Here is an 18,991-nt window from a genome sequence, read left to right on the forward strand (position 1 = left end):
TCTACCATGAAAGTGGAGTATGTAGCTTCATGCGAAGCAACCAATGAGGCAGTATGGCTTAGAAAGTTCTTAACCGACTTGGAAGAGGTTCCAAATATGCATTTGCCGATCACCCTCTATTGTGATAACAGTGGTGCAGTTGCAAATTCCAAAAAACCAAGAATCCATAAGCGTGGAAAGCACATTGAGCGCAAGTACCATCTCATCAGAGAGATCATACACCAAGGAGACGTGATCGTCACGCAGATAGCCTCAAAAGATAATTTAGTCGATCATTTTACAAAGGTCCTCTCGACTAAAGTGTTTGAGGGTCACCTAGTGGGACGAGATAGATAAATCTAGGGCTGGTGGGAGAATTTATAGGTGTCTTGATGCCTAGTTTATTGTATTTATTCTCTTATTCTCAACATTGTATATATTTGTATATATGTAAACTTACTGGAGTTTTAGTCCAAGTGGGATTTTTTTGGGTTGTATGACCTAAAACTCGTAGTTTGTAAAATTAAACATATTTTATTTGTAATAAAGAAGTTATTGAGGTTTATTCAATAAAAACTGTTATTGAATATGTAAATTGCACTTTTAAAAGCTAAATCCAATAAACTAAGATCCATGGTTATTACATGAGTACTTGGACTTTATGTGGAGACATAAGAATGGATCAAGTTCAAGTAAATAGCCAAAATGGTCTATAGTATACGGATAAGGTTGGGTACCTTATTCTGGGGACGCTATTGGATGCGGCCCACTTTGCATTTAGTACAAACGATGTGATCTTGAATCATTCATGCGGAGACATGCGAGTGGAGGCGTCCTATGTAAAGAGTTTATATAAGACTGGACCAAGTAATAAGTCACTCTTACTTTATAATGTTTATTGTTTAAGACTGACTATTTTAAAGTGATGACCTAGGTAACTTGACCTTAATCTTGAGCTAACCATGAACTCCTATTTATTCGCTTAGATTTGCATGGGTGAGGGTTGGCTAAACAACACCGACTCAATAAGCCCCTCATTTTAGGGGTAAGACCAAGTAGATAGCTAGGGACATAAGGTTCAAGACAGAATTCAGTCCTACCTACTTTTAGGGGATAGTAGAGAGGTTGTTCCCTTAAGTACTGACTTCGGGTCTTGAACAAAGGGCCCCACCCTTTCATTGGCCCGAAAGAGACTCGGTTTAGTGATTGGACCACAAACCAATTGTTCATTAGAGGATTAATGGGACTTAAGGAACAAGATGTAATCTTGAGGGTAAAACAACTTTTGACCCAATCGTTATTACGAACAACCTATGAACAACAAACTTGCTAGGAAAAAAGGCAACAGGAACATAAGATCTTAGATTTAAAGGTGGATTAAAGCTTACCTCACATCTTTTGGTCGGGGTTGGTCCTTCAGGTTCTTCCTCAAATTCATCTTCTCTTTTCAACTCATTTGACTCATCAGTTGGTGGAAGAGGTGGTGTAGAAGAGACTTCAAAGCAGCTAATTGTCGTGATGGCATTAACATTACACACATCGGGCTTAGGCTGGGAAGGAAGCTTCATTCAGAGGAATTTTGGTAATGATGCATTCGAGCTTTGTTTTGGTCTGTTTTAGCTTCATTTCGATCTTATTGCTTGATTCTACCTCTTTAATGCCCAACATCTGTAAAATCACTATATAAACACATAACACGAAGGAACGACTTTGAATTAAGTGGAGCTAGATAACACATTTTCAGTGTTATCAACAAAGAAGTTGGTGGTCGAAATTGGTCGCCCGAGGTGATTATCGAAGTTTGACTGCTAGAGGTGGTCCTCGCTGAAGTTGATTATTCAGGTGCTCTTCACCGAATTTGGTTGTGTGAGATGAATGTCGGTGTTGGTCGTCAAAGGTGATTGTCACTAGAGTTGATCCCTTGAGGTGATCATCAAACTTGTCACTTCAGACATTGTATTTGCTGGACGTCAGAGATGGTTATCGAAGCTTAGTGTTGATTGCACAAAGATGGTTGTTGAAATGCGGCACAATGTCACCTGCGGTGACCGACGAGTGGAGTCATTTAAAACATTAGAGGGAGGGAGAGTTGGTAAAGATAATCAACTCAATCCCCCTAATATTTAAAGTTGATGGGCCAAACATTGAATTGGTAATTTTTACCGACTCAAACCAACCCATATTGGAAACTATCACTAACATTTTGAAGGCAAGGATTAGAAGAACTAATTCTTTTTCGAACCCTATGTACTAAAATGTAGAATTAGTAAATGAATGAAAATATCTTACTATAATAATACTAATCAAATCATATCCTTAAACTTTTATACCTTTTGACTAAGAGGATAAACTTTATGCCAATTGGGCTATACTTACTTTGGAAGTATTAAGAGTATTTTTTTTCTTTTGTACCTAATGTATGAGGCTTTTTTAAATGCAAAAATTAATGTAAATTAGAGCAAATGTGAGAATCGATAAACTATAGCTATTTTTCATTAAATTTGAGTGGTCTTTCATCTACTCATTACCTCTATTTTTCTTTACTTATTTGGAAAAAGAAATACACAATACTTTCCTTGCTACTATGGTGAGATTTTTGGAGAAAAATAATTTTACTTAGATGATTTTGAGTTGACGTTAAATGGAATTAAGTGAAAATAGCACTGAATCACTAATAAATGGTCTAAATTGATTTACTTACAATTTAGATTCATACAATTATTAATTTGAGGTTTCAATAAATATAATCTCAAAGTTTAGAAGTATAAATATGATATTTGCCCATTATTTTAAGTAGATATAGAAAGCTCAATTATTCTCTTAAAAAAAAAAAGCTAAATTATTCTCTTAATTAGGTATTTATCTTTGGGTTTTTTTTTAAAGACAAATAAAAATTAAATGTTTACTTTTAGGATTTAAAATTATCGAGTAAGGTCTTCGGCATGGGGATTGCTTTTGGGCCTCCGCCAGCAAACGTTTTTAAGCACAAACCGCCATAGACAGCCAAATTCCGATTCAATTCTTTCTTTTTTTCTTTTGTTTTTTTTTTTTTTTTTAATTTGGTAAAAAAATCATTGGCTCGTAAAACCTAAAACCCTTTTTATTCTCTTCCATTCAAATCCCAAAATCCCTCTCAAATTTTCCCGTTTGATTTTCTCCCCCTTCTTCCACCCTCAATTTTCCATTCCAATCTGATTGTGTTTAAGATTTTCTACCTCACTTCTGTTTCTGGATCTCTGTTTTTATGGAACGTCCCGACGAGGACCAGGATCGAATCGCTCCTATTGGTATGTTCCTTGCATCTTGTTTGACCACTGATTCATTTCTTCTTCTTCTTCTTTTTTTTTTGTTTTTTTTTTTTTTTTTTGTTTTTTGGGTTTTGAATTGTGTTCCTCGTTATAACCGCCTATTGTTTTGCTGAATTGTGCCATGTCAACTCCTGAATAGCCAAGATCTTGTTCAAGTTTTGTTTTCTTTTTCCGGCGAAATTGAACATAGAGCGATTGATTTGTGCATTTTTGGGACTGTGAATTGGGAATGTACAGTGTTACTAAATTGTTTGCTGAAGAAGATTTTGATTTACCCGTTTATGTGCTTCTTCTCTGCTACTAGGGTTTTTGTTTGTTGTAACATCGATGTTCTCTGCCAAAGAGAGGCACCGACAGAGAGCTAAACCATTGTAGTTGTGATTTTTCCACTATTTTTTTTTTCTTCCGGTCTTTGAGTTGACACTTGACAGTGGACCTGTTGACCGTGTGATGGAATGCCTTTCCCGGTGGGTTGATAGTCGGTCATCATAGATCTATGTCTACGATCTTCGACTGAGAAAGCACCTTCATTTTTATTCCAAAAGATTCAATAGGTCAAATTACAGAGTAATCCACTTTCTGCTTCTTGGTCTTGATTTATGTAAACCTTCATCTAGAGTGAAGAAATATAAGCCGAGTGTGTGTATGGAATTATTGGGAACTTTATGTGGAAAGATTAGTTCTTCTTTTATTTTAGCTACTACGAAATAGGCATTTTCTAAGTACTTTTGTCCTCTATAGGGGCACTGAACAATCAATTATTTATGCAGGAGAAAGATCTCTTAGGCCAGATAACCTGAAAGAGCAGGTAATGCTGCTTAATTCCTCCTGAATATTTTCCCTTGTGCTTGCTTTGCATGTTTATAGGTTTTGACAACTGATGTTTACATCTGGCATTTTTTTCTCGATTCATTATCAGCAACTCTCACCTAAAGGTGGAAGGATTCCTTCAACAAATCCTTCTTCAAGTGCAATAATTATTGGGCCGTCAAGGGATTCCATAGAGCAGAAAGTATCTATGGATGCAGGAACAAGTATTAGCAATGTTCATCCTGTGAACGTATATGCTTCGCATGAACCAAATATTCAATATGGTGGTTAGTTCTCCCACTTTCTCTGCTGTTATCCAGTTAGGATTGGGACATCTTGTACTCCTCTTCGCTTCTTCTTCTTCTCTCTCTTTCTCTCTTTGGGATTAAGAAAAATGAAATTTTCACAAAGATATGAAATGTATATGGGTTGCAGTCCCCAAAGGAAGAAGCCAGACAGGTTAAATAAATAATCGGCAGTAATTAAATAAAATTATGGTTATAATCATCCTTAATAGAGACTAGAGAGAGAGATTCAAGAGGAGAAGAAAAAACAAGAAAGGTCTTAGAAAGACTTATCTATCCTCAAATGTTCTTTTCTTTGGCATTCTAATCTTTCAAAACATGGTTGAATGTTTATTGATTAATTTGTTTTCTTTTGTCTTTTCTCGCTCTCAAAGGGTATATCCAAAAAAAATATGGATCAAGTATACTGGGTGTAGTCATCTAGGTACGAAAATTGTTGAGTCATCGATTTTGAACAAGTTTTTCACTATCACAAAGAAGGCATAAAAAAATTCGATATTCTCCTCTTTTTTCCCGAGCTTGCACCTGGGACACCAACTGATGTAGACTACGAATCTTGGATAATTCTTGAATGAAAATCTTATTCATTAATTGTCCATACATGGGGGAAGACTCTTATTGATAGAGGTTTAATACAAGTGGGGATAAAAAGGGAATTAACCTAAACCTATTACCTAATTACCCAATTTAACCCCATTCTACTTACATCATTCTATACCTCCAAAAGAAAACTCGTCCTCAAGTTTTAAAAAGAAGAAAAATCTTAACAAAAAAAAAAAGAAGGAAAAATGAAACAACTAATAAATAAAATAAACTTGTATGTATAGGGGAGCATGGCGAAACCAACCTCCTACATCTCGAACAAAACTTTTATGTAAAAAAGTCCAAGACAAAATTTCTATCAAGTCCATCGAGTTCATCAAATCTTTCATCATCAAGGTCATCTAGTACCTCCGTTGCAGCTGCTGCAATGTCAAAAACTCCATCCAAAATTCCAAATATTCCATCTCGATTATACTGCCCATGCCCTCGATCTAGATGTTCCTTGACTTTATGGTCAAAGGCACAGGTCTTGGCCCAATTCAAAAAACCAACATTCATTTGGCCATTATAGTAAGGCAGGTCAATTTTCATTCTATAATCCAAATCTTGGTGCCAATATTGATGTTTCAAGTTATGATGTTGCCAATCTTGATATTCTTGGACAGCTTCTCTTGGTCATAATGTCTAAACAGTGAGTGATGTTGTTGACCATTATGATAAGTTGGATAGGTTTCTTGGACATGAGAATTATTACCCGCCTGATCTTGAGGTCTTGGGAGGGTATTTATTGTATCAACAGGAAACGGATACTCAATTTAAAGTGAGTAAATAGAATTCCATACTTGATCTCATAGATACATATAGAATTATGTGGAAAGCCGTATTTGGTTGGATCTTGGTAATTCTGAAAGTGGTGATTGTTTACCGTTTGATTTCTCTGGATGAAGGGACTTCTTGCTCTTTCTTGAATTAGTGGACTTCTCGCTCTTTCTTGAAAATGTTGACCATAATTCTCCTCTTGATAGAAAACAAGGCCATTATGACCATAATTTCTGTGTTCTTGGTATGGTTCTTGTGCTTGGAGATGGTTTTCTTGATACAAAGTGTTAGGAGGGTACCTTGGATAATAATTTTGGTGGAATTGTGGACAACCTTCATCGCTTGAAGAATCCGAATCATATCCCATCATATTGTGTGGAATCGGTCTTTGTTCTTGAGGAAGAATTCCTACTGGATGATTTTGATAACTGATTGTTGGTTGAAATTCTGAAATTTGTCTTTTGGGTAGATTTCTTGCATCCTTGGATTTTCTTGGTTGGTTCTTGATTGATTGTTGGTCATCTTTCCCATTTCCAACGATAGCTTCTCAATAGCTTGCTGCGACAGTGCGATTGAGGTTTGCATTAAAATCATATTGTCCCATAAACCACCCACTAAAGTTTCCAAATTGCCAAGTCTTCGTTTCATGGCTTGAGGAGATGTGGTGAAGGATGCTTCTTATCCCGAGTTTGAAGGCTGGGAAGCTTGTTGGTGTTCTTGATCACCATCAGGCACTTTCATGAAAGCGCTCTGATACCAATTTGATGTAGACTATGAATCTTGGAGAATTCTTGAAATCTTATTCATTAATTGTGCATACATAGGGGGAACTCCTGTTTATAGAGTTTTAGTAGAAGTGGCATAAAAAGGAAATTAACTTAAACCTATTACCTAATTACCCAATTTAACCCCATTCTGCTTACATCACCAACTAGTCGATGATTGCATAACTAGGATGCATTGCTAAGACTCTGTTATAGGTATTCAATCGTCCTAGGAAAAGAGACCATAAAAGCATAGTAGCCTCATTAGTATTGATATATTATGTACTTGAGAGTTGAGAGAATATCCTAAGAAATTCACCTTTGTTCTTTAAAATTATCTATGTTCGTAGGAATGTTGAATGCCATAAGATATTACCCATTCATTAATTCACTTAGAGTTGGATTTCAACCATTTTCAACTGTAGACCTTCCCTTAGCAATTGAGTATTCATTCCTTCCTCTTATGTCAATTGTTATCCATATCCTTGTCACCAACCTCCTAAGGAATAGAGACTACCTTCCACGATGTACTCAATAATTTTAGAGAGAATTATAATCTAATTCAATTAATTAATCAGGCTGAATATACATATATATAGGCAACTAAGAAAACCCTAATCTAGGAGATATAAAATTACAATAAAGGACAACTAATTATAATTACAAAATAAATACATATCATAACAACAAGAAGCAACCATTTATGGGCCTTCCTCAAACAAACCCTTGCTTTTTAATTTTTATATATATATATTTATAATTGGGGTATTCTGCCACACTCCATGCATTATTCTCATAGCCTACCCCACCAATTCCAAGGAGGTTTATCCGCCTGCCCCAAAGCTAGCTTCGGGAGACAACAAGGATTTCAAATTATTAAGTTTTCTATCTAGAGGCTTGAAGCTGATATCTTGAGAGGATCTCAGAACATCCTAAGCCCTCTACGCCACCTCTCGAGGATTTGTGATCTTTCTTTGATATCCACGGCAAGGCTTTGGTGAAAAAGATCATTACTCTATGGCGAGCCTTCCATCCTTAGAAATATTAGATTGTTTTAGTGTTTTCAGCTTGCACCCTTTCAAGTTCAGGTGTCAAAACCCCTCCTCAGACTTCTTTCTTCTTGGAGGGAGACCAATATAAGAAAGAGGTGGTTCATTGATGCTACAATGGTATCTGACAGCTACCTATTGACCTCTTCCCTGATCCAACATATATCCATATACCCCTCAGAGGCAGAAGATGATACAGAGAATTTCCCAACTGGTATAAATAATAGAAAGAAAATACTTGTAGAAAGGAATGCAATGAGCTCCACTCTAAGAGGATTACATAAATGCAACAATATTTTGTTAAGCAAACACAATATTTCCTATCTCAATTAAAGATCTCTCAACCATTGGAAAGATCCTCATTCCTTTCCAATTAAGTTATCCAATAGAAAACTCTAGAGGAACTGAATTGAGCCACAATACATTTGTTTTTTTTTATGGGGGGGGGGGGGGGGTGGGTGGGTGTCTGCATAAAGCCTTACAGAAAAATTTATTAAGTCTCGTAGGAACCATAAAAGACAAACTAATCCCTCCAAACTTTTTGCTCAAGACCAGGGGAACAGGAGCACCATAACCATTGGTTTAGAATCTATCATCTTTTAAACAAAACATAAGATTAAGATACCAAGCTGGGGCACAAGCTCGAGCTTCTTAGATTAGTGTTGCTTCCAGATCACATGGTAAAAATCACAGGCTAGCCCCCTTCAGTTGAGGACACCTCTTTGTCTATATGGGATAAGAAGTGTAGCTTCTCTTTTGGGCTGCTTCTTGACACGTTTTGTAATATTGTTTATTCAAAATATCAACTTCTAAAGGGGATCCTGGTTATTAGTACATTGCTTTTGTGCTTCATTGGGGGTTGCCGCCTGAGTTGAAGACATCCATACCTGACAACTCACGTATAGGGGACGATAAATCTTGTTCTTCTTGCCGGCTTTTGAACACCTTTTGATTTATATCCTGGTTACTAATATATTATATATTAGTTTTCACGTATGTTGCAATGTTTTTTATTCCTATTACTGACAAATTATTTTCTAACATGTCATGTCCATGTGTTGACTTCAGGATATGGTGGAAGTAGTACTGGTGCTTGGGATGCTTATTCACAGTATGTAAATGCTGATAGTTTTCCAGTTGTATCGCCAGTAAGTTTACTTTTGAAAACATGCTGTTCTTATATCCATATAAAAATAGATTATGTATATCTAATTCTTTTTTTGATTTGTCCATGGAACAGGTTATGTACAATGATAATCCATCTATTGTCTTTCATTCTGGTTATGGCTTCAATCCAGATATGGCATATGGACAATATTCACCGGTTGCTACTCCTATGCCTTCTGTTATGTTAGATGGACAGCTATATTCTCCTCAACAAGTCCCATTCTCCCCATCATACTACCCACAACAAGCTGCACCTGGTTTACCTCATGGATCTTCTGCAGTTCCCGTTTCACCAACAGAGATGATATCACCTGAGAGTAGTACATTTGACAACATGCTATATGGACCAGGAACAGGTTTCTTGCTAAATTTTGGGTCCTTTGGTGGTGGAAATCTGGGTTCAGGCTCCTTAGCATCTCCGGCAGCAGCCTATCCACAGCCAATAGGAGTACTTGGTTCAAATGATCAGAATGTTGGGCAGGTTAATTTTGTTTATTATAGCTGGTGGTAGTTTGGAAAGCTTATTATAGATGCTTCTACAACCTAAAATCCCTGTTTGGTATTGCTTGTATTAGCCTACATGAGCTGTTTCCTACCAGTCATTTTATCCCCCACAATATCTTATTATCATTTAAATATCTTAGAGGGCTTTTGGGACAAGGAGTGGAGTTGTGAACTCTTGGACCCCACAGATTAAGAAGTTAATAAGACAAAATTGATGTTTTTAGTCGTGGGATCCACGAATTCCTTAGGCCAAACAACTCTACTCCCTCCAACTCCTACCCCTCAAATCCTTGGGTTGAACACCCCCTTACTAATTAGGAATATCATATTATTTCCTTAAAAGGAAATTTGATTAGGAAGAAATATTATATTAATATGAATGATAAATTAAGTGCCAATCTAAATCTTACCCTTGATAATTTAAATCTTACTCTTATTAAATACAGAATTCCTTCGTATAAAATAGCTTTCTTTAAAGTTACATGAGAAGTCAAATTAATGAAGAGACCTGTTAATGATATCAAATGCATTTGATTTTATCTGATGTGTTTTAGCTTGCTTCCGTATTGAAAGTACTCAATCTCATTCAAAAGAGAGAAGAAATAAGGGAGAATTAGTGATGATTCATGCCGGTCAAACTAGTTTATTGACTTCAAATATTCTAAGCTTGAGGAATGAGTTTTTATGGATCAGTAGAGGTCTGTGTAAGCAAGAGTCAAAACATATAATCACATACATTTGATTTTATGAATTTGCTTTTTTTATGGCATTTGGTTAAGGTGTGAGTATTTTACTAATATATCCACTTCGAATGTTGCAAAGTCAAGTAAATAAATTGGGACCATTTTGTAAGGGTGAAATGTAAGGTGGTATTTTATATTTCATCCCTTGTTATCATGGTGACTGTTGAGAACTAATTTATCCTTGTTTTGGGAGGATTCTAGTGATATTTTTTGGATTGGTTTCTTAGAACTTAAGGACATAGTTGTTTGACCTGACCTATAGAACAAATCCTATTTACACAAGTTGGTTTGGATTGCTTTCTTTTAGCATGAATTTTACATAGGTCAATATCTGTTATCTGCTATGTGTTCATTTCATGATAATCTTGTTTCTGAAAAATTATTATGTATACATGTAGGTACGTGCCATAGTTTTATATATGTAGTAAAAAATTTAAAATCAAAAGAGGGTGAACCTTCTTGATTTTGTTTAGAAAAGGTTTATGACTGACGACTGTGCTCTTGCAATCCAAATGATGTGCTTTGTGTATGGAGATGTGTGTGTTTTGTGAAGAGGATTTTGGGGTTTTTCAGTTTTTATTGGTTTACTTTTAATTGGTGTTTTTGGTGGGGGGGGGGGGGGGTGTTGTACGTGATTACTTCTTTATTTTTCTTTGTACTTTTTCTTTAAGAAAATAACTTCAAGGCAATCATTGATGGTTCTTCTTACCATTTTGTTGGAACATGATACGCTACATTTTGGGGCGCTAAGTTAAGATACGATGTCTGGAGTTCACATGTCTGTGGAATTCATATATCTGTGGAGTTCATATGTCTGTGTTTGGGGTGCAGAGTTATTTGGTCTGAATTCATATTTCTGTGTTTGGAGTGCAAAGTTATTTGGTTTGAATTCATATGTCTGTGTTTGGGGTGCAGAGTTATTTGGTCTGAATTCATGTCTATGTTTGAGGTACAAAGTTGAGTTCATATGTCTGGGTATCTGATGCAGTTTTTTTTAATTCTAAATAATATGCTTTTATGATTACTATTTTTGTTTTGAAACTTTTTTCAATAATTCTACCCATCTTTGTTTGAATAAAATATGGATTGCAATTTTTTCTTTTAATTTTCAAAACTTTTCTTTCTTTCTTTCTTTCTTTTTGGGTAATGAACAACAATTAACCCATTACATTTCTTGTAGAAACATGGTTAAATAAAATGAGAAACTAAAGCGAAATCAAAACTTTGGATTCTAGCTAATTTTTCTCCATAAATTTCATTATCGTCTTCTTCTTTTTCTTCTTCTTCCTATTGTCGCTATATATTTTTACTATGTCATGAATTTTTTTAATTAAATCTCCCCCATCATCGTAATAGCAAATGGAATGTCACCACATTTCTTCAATAGTTTCACTTTCATTTCCTCTAAATTTGGGGGATCATCAGAGAACAAATCTCTATTTTTTATTAATTTTTGCTAGAAAATGTTCCAAGAACTTTTTTTTTTCATTTTATGGTTTTTTTTTGCTATATGTAACATACTTTTCAACTACAAACATATTTTTCGTCTAAATATTCTTTAACACTTATTTGATATGTGATTTCATTATATATAAATATTGCACTTAATGTAAACAAAATAATATTTTTTTTTTATATAATCAACCACTCTACAACATACTTTAACAGTCATCAGTCTTATAGTAGTCGAATGTGGTTGTCGAAGTTGATTATTGAAGATGATTTTTGCTGGAGTTTGTAGTCGAAGGTGGTTGTCGGAGCTTGAAGTTGGTCACATGAAGGTGTATTGGAGTTGGTTGTCGAAGTTTGTCATTAGAGGTGGTTTTCGAATCCTGGAGTTGGTCGGGCGAAAGTGGTCGTTGAAGTTGATCATCAAAAATGATTTTTGCTAGAGATTGTAATCGGAGGTGACTATCGGAGCCCGAAGTTAGTCGCATGAAGGTGGTATTAAAGTTGATTGTTGGAGTTTTTCGTCGAAGGTGGTTGTCAAAGCCTTAAGTTGGTCGTCAGAGTTGCTTGCTCAAAGGTGATCATCGAAGGTGATTTTCATCGAAGTTTGTAGTTGGAGGTGGTTGTTAGAACCTACGGAGTTGGTCATCGGAGTTTGTTGTTGGAGCCAATTGGTCGACGGAGTTGGTAGCACAAAGGTGGCCATTAGAGTTGGGTCACCGGAGGTGGTTGTCGGAGTTGGTCGCGCGAAGGTCGTCGGAGCTCAGAGTTGGTCGTCGGAGCTGTAATCAAAGGTGGTTTTTGGAGTTTGGATTTTGTCGTCGGAATTATCATCGGAGGTGGTTGACGGAGCTCGGAGTTAGTTGCTAGAGTTGTCATCGAAGGTGGTTGTTGGAGTCTGGAGTTAGTTCTCGGAGTGTGACAATGGCTGATAGGTGAAAGCCATTGAAACATGGGAAGAAGGAAGAGTTGAGGTGAGTTGGTAAAATATACTAACTGAACTCCTCCAACATTTAAAGTTGGTGTGCCAAATAATGAGTTGGTATATTATACTAACTCAACTCAACTCATGTTAGTGAGCCGAACACCCCCTTAGAATTTTCTTTTTACGTGAATCTTTACAACTTTTCAATTTCAATAGAACATAATCAATCTTGTTTGATAATAATTGATAGCATCTTCATGGAATTTTTGTGATTGTTTTATTTGGATGTCTGGGATTTTAAACTTTAAAGTCCCAATTTGTGGTCTTGTTTTTTGGTGGTTCATTTTTCTATGTGGTGGTTTTTCAGCTCATTTTTTATTTCGTTCTTCTCTTTGGTGTTACTTTCAGAGTTGTTTTTAGCTTGCTCCAGTGAAATCTCTTTTTCCAGTTTTTTGGTTTGGTATTTCACTTTGTTGGCTCATTCTGTTTTGGCATCTCATGACTTATTTTTGGTGCTCTCCCTCCAAGTTTTTGGTGCTTTTTAGATTCAGGCTTTTCATCTTATTTAGTTTGTACTCACCTTCATGGTTATTATCATTATCATTATTATTATTATTATTATTATTATTATTATTATTATTTTTATTTCTCTCTATTAGTATTCCCACCTTGGTTAGGGGGAATCTTGAGAGAGCTATAAGAAATTCCCTTTGGGAGGGGATTGATGAGGGGTGAGTGGGAGGTGGTTGTTGGTGCTGACTAAATAGTGTGTAGGTATGACCCTCACCCTTTTGAGTGGGTTGCTAGTGGGGCCACCATGCAGCTTGGTAATCGCCTTTAAAAAGCTTTTGCATCTTATTTCCCTTCATTCTCACTTTTTAAATATTATGTTGGGCATGGTTTGAGTGTCTACTTCTAGGATGGTTGGGTGGGACATAAGCCCTTTTGGGAGATTTTTCCTGTGGTTATATCACATTAAGTAAAAAGTTACATTATGTGGCTTTTGTCATACTGACCTTTGATTCTTCTGCGTCATCTTTAGGATTCTCTCGCCCTCTTTCTAACAAAGAAGTGCTAGAGGTGGTGGACCTTCTTCCTATTCTCATTGATCAGCAAGTGTCTCTTGGGCAAAGGGACATCATATTTTGGTTTGAGGATACCTCAAAGGATTCTCCTGTAGCTCTTTCTTCCTTGCCCCACCGAACCCTGCCTTTGCTTTCTCCTCACTTTGGAAGGTTAAAGTCGTTAGGAAAGTTTTCTTTTTTTCTTTTTTTTCTTTTGTGGCAGAAATTATATGTGTCAACACTTAAGACTGTATCCAACATCGCACTTCCATGGTTTTATGCGTGCAGTGGTGCATGCTCAGCAAGATTCAGGTTGAAGATCCTCTTCAACAATGGACTCTTTGGGGCTTTGTTGGGTTTGAAATAGAGGTCATTTTGCCATGATGGAGCAGGTGCTCTTTTGTTTACTTTTTTGGCCATGAGGGCAGTCTTGTGGCACATTTATTTCTTCACTATCATTTGGGGAATTTGGCTCAAGTGTAATAATATGGTCTTTAGATAGGTTGAGAGGTCAGGTGGTGAAGTTTGGGAGTTGACTAGATTGGGTCCCTTTGGGCGTCTGTTACCAGGCCTTTTAGTCATTATGATCTTGGTTTGATTTTCCTGAATTAGAGTCTTTTTCTGCAGTTTGTTCTTGTGCTTCCTTTTTCTGTCGAGTTTGAATTTTGTTTGCCTTTGTAATTCTCTAATTTTTTCTTAATGAAACTGAGTTTCTTACCTGAAAAGGAAAGTAACAATAATAATATGAGGTGTAAGGACTTGAAGGTTCGCTTTGCTTAGTATTCATATGGAGTAAGCCTGATCTCTTATGAATCAAGCCTCGAGGTTAAAAGCTTGAGGCTAGCATGTGGGCATGAGACATGAAAACCTTTTAAAACATTGGAATTAGTTACCTAGTTTCTGTTTTAGTTAAGTCAAGGGAAGATTCATTGTTAAGGAGCTTGAAAGAATACAAAGACATGGAAAAAAAAGAAAAGGAAAAAAACCCAAGCCCACAAAAGGAAGTCCAACAAGCAGCTCCAACTATGCAAGATAGAACCTATAGGGTAATTTACAGAAGATTTTTGAAATCGAAACTCAAAGGTTAACAAGATATCTTACTAGTGACCTAACATCACTAGAATCCCTCTCTTTCTCTCTAACTGTTATTCCTCTCTCTTTCAAGAAATCCACATAATTGCACCCATTCTAACAAGGCACAAGCACTGACCCTTCTGCGAAAAGGCAGAGGTAGGAAGAACTCTCAACTTGAGCTAGTTAGTTAGCATTTTTTCCCCTTCATTTCTAACCATCCATCACATTATCATTTCTGTAGTTGAATGAAGCCGAGCACGCATAGTTTTAAGAACTATGGTTTTGCATCTACTATGAAAACCTTTATTCATGTTATACTTGTACATTCTAGTCCTTCTGTTTTGGAAAAGCTATTATTTTGGTTTGGATTTTTATATTTTTATCTTGTTATTAACTTGTTTTCATTTTAGGTTTCTCTACAACAGAGACCTATGCATGGGTTTGGATTGGTTTCAAATGCCTTTGACGCTCGGTACCCGTTAAGCAGTTCTTATCAGGGTTCTAACTTTGGCAATGCATCCATTTCATATCCTGCTGTAAATGACCGAAGTCGACTTACCCTTGAGAAGGACAGAGGAAGAGACAGGGATCGGGACTCAATTTCGCTCTTTAATGATCCACATGGCATCTTTAGTGACCGTAATCGGGGGCCACGAGCTTTGAAGGCCAAGGGAAAAGGCGAACAAAGTGCTGCATCTGGTGCAAACAAAAATGATTTATCAACCTCATTAATTAGTCCCGACTCCTACAATCGGCCAAATTTTGCTACAGATTATGAGACTGCCAAGTTTTTCATTATTAAATCATTTAGTGAAGATAATGTTCATAGAAGTATCAAATACAAAGTTTGGGCTAGTACTCCACATGGTAACAAGAAACTGGATGCTGCTTACCGTGAGGCAAAAGAGATGCAAGGAAATTGTCCAGTTCTTCTCTTTTTCTCCGTAAGTTCTGTTTTTTTTTTTTTTTTTCCAAATGAATTCCCTTTTTTGCCTTATGGAATTCTTATTCCTTAATAGTCATATATTATTATGAGAGGCAGTCAAGGAGGTTGCAGGAGGAAAATTTTAATTTAAAAAAAAAAAAAAACCTATGGAACTTGAGGAATGATCTATGGGAATAAAATAATTTTAGAAGAAAAGGGAGGGAAAAATAAGTAAATATAAATGACATAGAAGAGTCGAGATTTCAAATAACTGTAAACATGACTGAATCCATAGCAGTGCCTTTTTGTTGGTTGGTGTTGCATATTCTCTTTGAGTTTGTTTGATCTTGCTACATTACCATTAACTTTTTATGGGGAGTAGGAACTCGAATGTTAATTTATGTGGCCATTAAAACCAACTTATGTTTTCATGGAATAATTTTGATGAATATTGTTGAACAAAGAACTGAATTACTGTGCATTGTCAAGGGGATGACTTTAGTTTGTGTGCCAGTGCAGACAATGAAATTATTCACATTAGATAGTTTCTTTAACATCAATTGTTATACGTATTTTGATTCTCCATCCTCATATTTGTGCGTTCTATCGTCTTTCTTCTTGTTGGTGAATACTGTCAGTTGTTCTTTATTGTTTATGGACCACAGTTCTCAGTGGATTATGCTGTATGAGCAATTTTGTCGTGTTTTCTTGCAGGTTAATGCTAGTGGTCAATTTTGCGGTGTAGCCGAAATGGTCGGACCTGTTGACTTTGAGAAAAATGCAGATTATTGGCAGCAGGATAGGTGGAGTGGACAATTTCCTGTTAAGTGGCATATCATCAAAGATGTTCCTAATATTAGATTTCGGCATGTTTTACTTGAAAATAATGACAACAAACCTGTTACGCACAGCAGGGATTCTCAGGAGGTATCATTTTATATCAATATTCTTTAATAATTGCATCCTCATCTACGTGGATGAAGCAAAAATGTATACAGATGTTAGGTAGAACCTGTACTAGGCAATTACTTTATTAAAACATAATGGAGTTATATTTGGCAAGAAGCTTCAAACACTCATGTCACGGAGGCTCATGTTCTTTCTTTTTTTAATTAATTTTTGCCCTGCAAGTCAAGTTTTTCTTAGGTTTAGTATAAAATTTATATTTTCCATTGACCTACCCAGTCAAATTCATCGCCCTACTTGTATGCAAAAAGAAAAGGACTAAGTGTAAGGGGGTTCTAGTGAGATTTAGTCTCTCATTAGGTTCTATGTCTCTTTGGACATAGTGGAAGAATTTGTAACTATTTGCTGGGTATTGTTCTCTTGATTTTTGTCCCTTTCTTAAATAAGGCTCCGCTTGGTTCCATGGATGCCTTCTACTTCTCCAAATTACAATGGGTTTGAAGGACTAAGGAGTTAGTTTTGAAACTATAGAGACATAATAGAGTAGAAATTAAAGTTATCGTGAAAATTGTCCATGGAAAAAAAGGTTATTGGCCTGCTATCTTCAGATGGATATCCTATTGTTTATTGGGCTTTAGTTGTTTAGTTGAGCCTCTTTATTTTAGAAGGATTGATCTTTCAGTTCTATCATTGTATTGGTATAGTAGTGGTCTTGTATCTTCAAGTGTTGTTAAGTTTCCTTTTGTTTTGTATCTTGTACTTTGAGCATTAGACTCATTTCATTAATTCAATGAAAAAATCTGGTTTCCATTTAAAAAAAAAAAAAAAAAAAAACAACTCTGATTCTTGACTGCTATAGAGCTTTATTTATATTACCTTTACCCTTGATTTGTATTTTCGCTTGGGGTACTTAGTCAATGAGCACTTTGCATATGTATTGGTAAATTTTGTTAGTCCTTCCTTTCATGCTTCTTGATATTATTTCTTAATGTCATACATTGACAGGTGCCACTGAAACAAGGTATTGAGATGTTGAAAATTTTCAAGGACCACGATCCTCGAACATCTATTATAGATGATTTTGATTTCTATGACGAGCGGGAGAGGATTTTGAAAGAAAGGAAAACAAGACAGCAACTATTTGCAACTGCAAATTCTCTAAATTCACTTGGTGGTGGATCCATTAGCCCAATTTCTGATCAGTTTGCTCAAGCCCTTCGACTTGATGATAATAAGAAAGAAAAACCAGAAATGGAAAAGGGTGCAACATCTAGAATAGATGCTTCAGTTTCACTTGATGATCCGGTAAAGTAAAAGTTCTAAGACTTACTGAGTCTTGAAGCTGAGAGACTAAGTATTATGAAAGTCCAAGCATCTGAAGGTGGATACGGTTAGTGGAATTGCGGAAATATTATATTTCCGTAAGATTGGACTCCTTTGATTCCTTCAAGCATTTAGATGAACGAGTTTGATAGGTATTTCACATCATGAGACACCCTTTGTGACTGATTTTCTGTTCTCCAATAGATGATGATAACATCTGAGGCAGTATTTCCAATAGCAGTGAAGATGATATCTGACGCTTTTTACCATTTTTTCATGTTCAATTACCCAAAGCAGCAGGAGGAAAATTTACTTGCGCTTGGCAAGACGCTTTTCTGATTAAACTATTGCTTAATTTGCATCGAATTTTCCCTTTTATCTGGAGGGTGTTGATGGCATTTCTCGAGTGGAAGGATTTTGCTGAAGGGGTTGGGGTTTACGTAGCAAGTATGCAATAGAATATGTCTGCATTTCTTATCGGTAGTCCAGTTTCTGGGTATTTATGGAGTTACCCATTTGGTGAAGCAGATTAATAAAGGAATTCTAAAAATTTCATTGTTTTAGGGAGTTGACATGTTTTATTTGATATTTTCTTATGGGGTGGTATCTTTAGTATATGTCCAAGGGCAGCTGCTGTGAATTTTACAACAGAGGAGAGAATTGTTTTAACCTGAGGGTGAGGGCTACTTGGTGTTTTTCTCCCTTTTTTTCTTTTTTCCTTTGTTTCTTTTTAATGTCAGATATGTTATTCTAGATGTCTCTAGAGTCTAGACCACAAAGAACTTCTCAAAGGGCTAGGGAGATAGATTCGATGGGACTATTCTGAAAATTGTAATTTGCTGTTTAATCATGTACAACAATTACTCTCCCTCCTTTAAGTCAATTTCTTTATTTCCCACTCACGGGGTAAGCTTTGTGCATATACCTTCCTATTATTCTGCTCTTGAACAGATATTTTGAAGTGAGTCGAATTCTACTGTGAGACTGGAGCATGTCGTCGCTTCAAGGCGGGATATCTGATTTACCGGAACTCCCTAAAGCTTTCAGGCCAGGTTTTCACTATAGTAACTAATTATCGGTCTGCCTTCTCTTTTCATCTTTTTTTCCAAAGAACATTGCGTTTCAAATTTTCAGGTTTTTCCACTCATATCATCTTGCAGAAGTTTGAAAATGAAGTTTCAAAAGGTCTACTTTTTAAGTATTTTGGAATGGTGCATGCAACCTTATTTGGAATGAATAGGATCTTTTATACAGGTTGTGTGCAACTGTCCTTTGAGTTCGAAATGTCACTTGTTTTCTTTTGTTACTGATTGATGAATGTGGTGAGATTCGAA

At 36.1% G+C, this 18,991-nt stretch overlaps 1 protein-coding gene across 4 annotated transcripts; it reads left to right on the forward strand.

The window, feature by feature from the left end:
* Positions 1-2,864: 2,864 nt before the first annotated feature.
* On the forward strand, positions 2,865-18,567 carry LOC120069167 (YTH domain-containing protein ECT4-like). 4 transcript variants are annotated; one of them, XM_039020841.2, is made up of 8 exons: positions 2,865-3,266; positions 4,058-4,095; positions 4,207-4,384; positions 8,646-8,725; positions 8,818-9,225; positions 14,914-15,447; positions 16,143-16,355; positions 17,340-18,567. In XM_039020841.2, exons 1-8 carry the CDS (start codon positions 3,224-3,226, stop codon positions 17,646-17,648), a joined length of 1,803 nt encoding a protein of 600 aa, XP_038876769.1. In that variant the 5' UTR covers positions 2,865-3,223; the 3' UTR covers positions 17,649-18,567. The 4 variants fall into 4 exon arrangements, with proteins under 4 accessions (XP_038876769.1, XP_038876770.1, XP_038876771.1 ...); XM_039020842.2 differs by having other exon boundaries at positions 2,884-3,266; positions 14,929-15,447; XM_039020843.2 differs by having other exon boundaries at positions 2,897-3,266; positions 4,029-4,095.
* The last annotated feature ends 424 nt before the right edge of the window (positions 18,568-18,991 follow it).

The sequence above is a fragment of the Benincasa hispida genome, chromosome 2 (assembly GCF_027475165.1).
Source record: "Benincasa hispida cultivar pf3 chromosome 2, pf3_genome.v1.1, whole genome shotgun sequence".
NCBI classification, from domain to species: Eukaryota; Viridiplantae; Streptophyta; class Magnoliopsida; order Cucurbitales; family Cucurbitaceae; genus Benincasa; species Benincasa hispida.